The following is a 3,348-nucleotide window of genomic DNA, read 5'->3' as shown; positions in this document are numbered from 1 at the left end:
AGGCTGACATGACACTATTTAGGGTATATTGGGCTAAACAAAACATGTCAGCCGTTCCTCATTGTTTGTTTTTGAAAAGCCGTGACCGTGCGGTCAGAACTGCACACGGGGGCTGGACTGCAGCTGTGCACTCGGCTTCCAGCCAGCTCCTCCCTAGAGCTTCTCCTGCGCCCTCCGCAGCTCGGCGGCCCGGGGAAGGCCGGGCGGGGCTGCGCCTGCGGGTTTTCCTGTGATGCCGAGTCCAGCCGGGCGGGCGAGGTCCCGGGGCCCAAACCGCGAGTGGCTCCCGCATCAGCCCGCGTGCCCCCGACACCCACGCGCCGGGCTCCAGGGTCGCAGCGCGCGGTCTTCCGAATCGGAGCACGCGCCTGACCCGGGACCCCGCCAGGGCGCCGTCCGGGCCCCGGAGCCGCCCAGGGAGCCCCTTGCGCTCAGTCATAAGCGCGTCACGTCACATGGTATCGCGACCGCGACCGCGACCGCGACCGCGACACGAAGCAGTCACAGCGCCGACGCTAAGACCTGCGCCGCGCCCTTCAATGAACACCCACCGTGGTGACGCAAGAGAAACTTCAAGCCCATCCAATCAGCGCCCACGTCAGGGCCACCGCTCAGATTTACCCAGTCAGCACCGGTCTCAGATCTACCCAATCAGCAACCCCCTCCAGTCAGGGGGCGGGGCCTCGTTACCCCAGGATTCCCCAGACTTCCGAGGTCGGTCCTGGTGGGGGGCGTGGCCACAGGCTTAGAGGCGGGACTTCCTATTCAGCTGGCTATAAAGTCGGTGGTGTGCCGGCCTTTCCGACGGAGCCGGTCGGGCAGCGTCGCTCTGGTTCTGTGGTTCTGTGTGGTGCGGCCGGTCGCGTCTGCGTCTTCGTCGTCCTTCCGCCTGGCGATGGCGACGTACACCTGCATCACCTGCGGGCTGGCGTTCGGCGACGCGGAGTCGCAGCGGGCCCACTACAAGACGGACTGGCACCGCTACAACCTGCGGCGGAAGGTGGCCGACATGGCCCCGGTGTCGGCCGAGGGCTTCCAGGAGCGGGTGTGGGCGCAGCGCGCCTTGGCGGAGCAGCAGAGCAAGGGCACGGCCACCTACTGCACCGTGTGCAGCAAGAAGTTCGCGTCCTTCAAGGCCTACGAGAACCACCTGCAGTCCCGGCGGCACGTGGAGCTGGAGAGGAAGGCGGTGCAGGCCGTGAACCGCAGAGTGGAGCTCCTCAACGAGAAGAACTTGGAGAAGGGGCTGGGCGTGGACAGCGTGGGCAAGGATGCCATGAACGAGGCCATCCAGCAGGCCATCAGGGCGCAGCCGTCCCCCAAGAAGGCCGCCCCGGCGGCGCGGGAGGCGGCCAGGCGCCCAGGGGAGACGGCCGAGGCGGGACGGGCCCCTCACCACCGAGACGCGCCCGAGAAGTCTCCCAGGCTCCAGTGGTTTGAACAGCAGGCGAAGAAGTGGGCGAAGCAGCAGGAGGAGGAGGACAGCGAAGAGGAGGAGGACCTGGATGGAGACGGTAAAGGGCCTTGGCTGGGGAGGGAGGGACCCCCCCCCCCCCCCACCACACACCGGCTGTTTCTCGATTTGGCCTCCAGGTTGGAGAAGGGGGTCGTGTGCATTTAAAAGTGATCACAGTGAGAAAGGGGAATGCCATACTCGGAAGTGACTCGTCCGCCCAGTGCACGCGTTCAGCTCACTGTAGTGGATGCAGAATGGAGCCCTGAAGGGGGTGGGGCGGGGGGGGCAGTTACTTAATTGCTCTTTGTAGGCTGAGCTCACCCTTTCTCTGGTTGAGGGTCTTCGAGTGCGCACAGGCGGCACCCACTCGGACTCGGACTTGTAGTTGCAATGATTTCGCACTTGATTACTTGCTCGTAGTGAGGGTGGCATTCCTAACCGGCTGGTAACTCCAGTGGAGCCGGAGCCAGCGGCGGGCCCTGCCCTGCTGCCTGCCTTCCCTCACCCGCGGGCGTCTGTGTTCGCAGGGAGGTGGGGCAGAAGCGGGACCGCCCTCAGGACGCCACTGTGTCCCGAAGAGGCCCGGGGGCTGCTTGGTCCTCCACGAACAGCTGACCTGGAGACTCGCTTCTCCAGCCCAATCGCACGCTGCGCCGGCCGGCACTCGGGACTCTGCTAGCCCAGGGCCGGACCGTCGCTAGGCTGCGGTTACTGCTTTTCTTCGACTAACTTGGCGTTCTCGTCTCTGACTCCAAGATTGGGAAGATATCGATTCTGAGGAAGACTTGGAATGTGAGGAGGCTGCGGAAGCAGAGGAGCAGGAGGAGGGGCACGAGGAGGGGCGCCCCGAGGGGCGCCCCGGGGAGCACCCGCCTGGCGCCATCCCCATCACCGACTGCCTGTTTTGTTCCCATCACTCTAGCTCCCTCGTGAAAAATGTGGCTCATATGACTAAAGTCCACAGCTTCTTTATTCCTGACATAGAGTATCTTTCGGATCTTAAGGGACTGATCAAATATTTGGGTAAGTGTGATAGTTTTCCTTTTAATAAGAAAATGTCACATGACTGGGGACAGGTATTAGGGAACAAAATCCTGTTTTAAGTTGCTAAATGAGTGGATAAAGTGACACTGAGTAATAACTGACTAACACAATAGTATTCGCATTCACTTTTTAAATTACCTGCTTATTTTTGTGACAGAAACTTGAACGTGTTTTTTTTTTTTTTTTAAGATTTATTTACTTATGCATACAGAACTGGGGTGCAGGCCAGAGGCTCAGGGGCGGTCAGAGGATTCACCAGAGACAGAGTGGGGAGCAGAACTGACAGATCTACTGAAACACTGCTGAGAGGAGCAGCGGGTGGGTCAGGAGAGGTCTGTCTCCCCATGTGGGTCAGCTCCCTGGCCGGGGATTGAACTCGTGCTAAAGTGGCTGCGGCCAGCTTGCAGTGCTGCGCTTTAACCTGCGGCGCCATGAGGGAGGGCCTGACCATGTTTCTTGAATGGTGGAAATCAATGGTAAGATTTGATCCAGGTGCAGCAATCTCTCATATTTTTCTAGGAGAAAAAGTTGGTGTTGGGAACATTTGCTTGTGGTGCAATGAGAAAGGGAAATCCTTTTACTCCACGGAGGCTGTCCAGGCACACATGAATGACAAAAGCCACTGTAAGCTCTTCACAGATGGTGATGCTGCTTTGGAATTTGCAGATTTCTATGATTTTCGGTAAGCCTGTGGTTTGTAATGGGAAAGAGAAGTGGCGTTGTCAGATCTGCCTTAAAGCGACTTTGGATGTTCCAGGGGCTCCGTATCTGGCACTTCCAGTGTTTTCGTAATGGCTCTTGTGCCACTTGGGGGTCTGAGGCGAGGCTGTTATTCCCCCCCCCCCCCC

The 3,348-nt window shown here is 59.6% G+C and overlaps 1 protein-coding gene across 1 annotated transcript in view; it reads left to right on the top strand.

Moving 5' to 3' along the window:
- The first annotated feature begins 534 nt into the window (after nucleotides 1-534).
- Nucleotides 535-3,348, top strand: part of ZNF622 (zinc finger protein 622) — an 11,942-nt gene continuing 9,128 nt past the window's right edge. The window contains exons 1-3 of the mRNA XM_004678063.2: nucleotides 535-1,514; nucleotides 2,213-2,479; nucleotides 3,020-3,182. Of these exons, the coding sequence (XP_004678120.1) occupies nucleotides 896-1,514; nucleotides 2,213-2,479; nucleotides 3,020-3,182 (1,049 nt within the window). The 5' untranslated portion in view covers nucleotides 535-895. The remainder of the gene's footprint in view (nucleotides 1,515-2,212; nucleotides 2,480-3,019; nucleotides 3,183-3,348) is intronic.

The sequence above is a fragment of the Condylura cristata genome, unplaced genomic scaffold (assembly GCF_000260355.1).
Source record: "Condylura cristata isolate star-nosed mole 26May11 unplaced genomic scaffold, ConCri1.0 scaffold00007, whole genome shotgun sequence".
Lineage (NCBI taxonomy): Eukaryota > Metazoa > Chordata > Mammalia > Eulipotyphla > Talpidae > Condylura > Condylura cristata.
The sequence above is the reverse complement of the archived record's forward strand: the minus strand, read 5'-3'. Positions and strand labels throughout refer to the sequence as shown.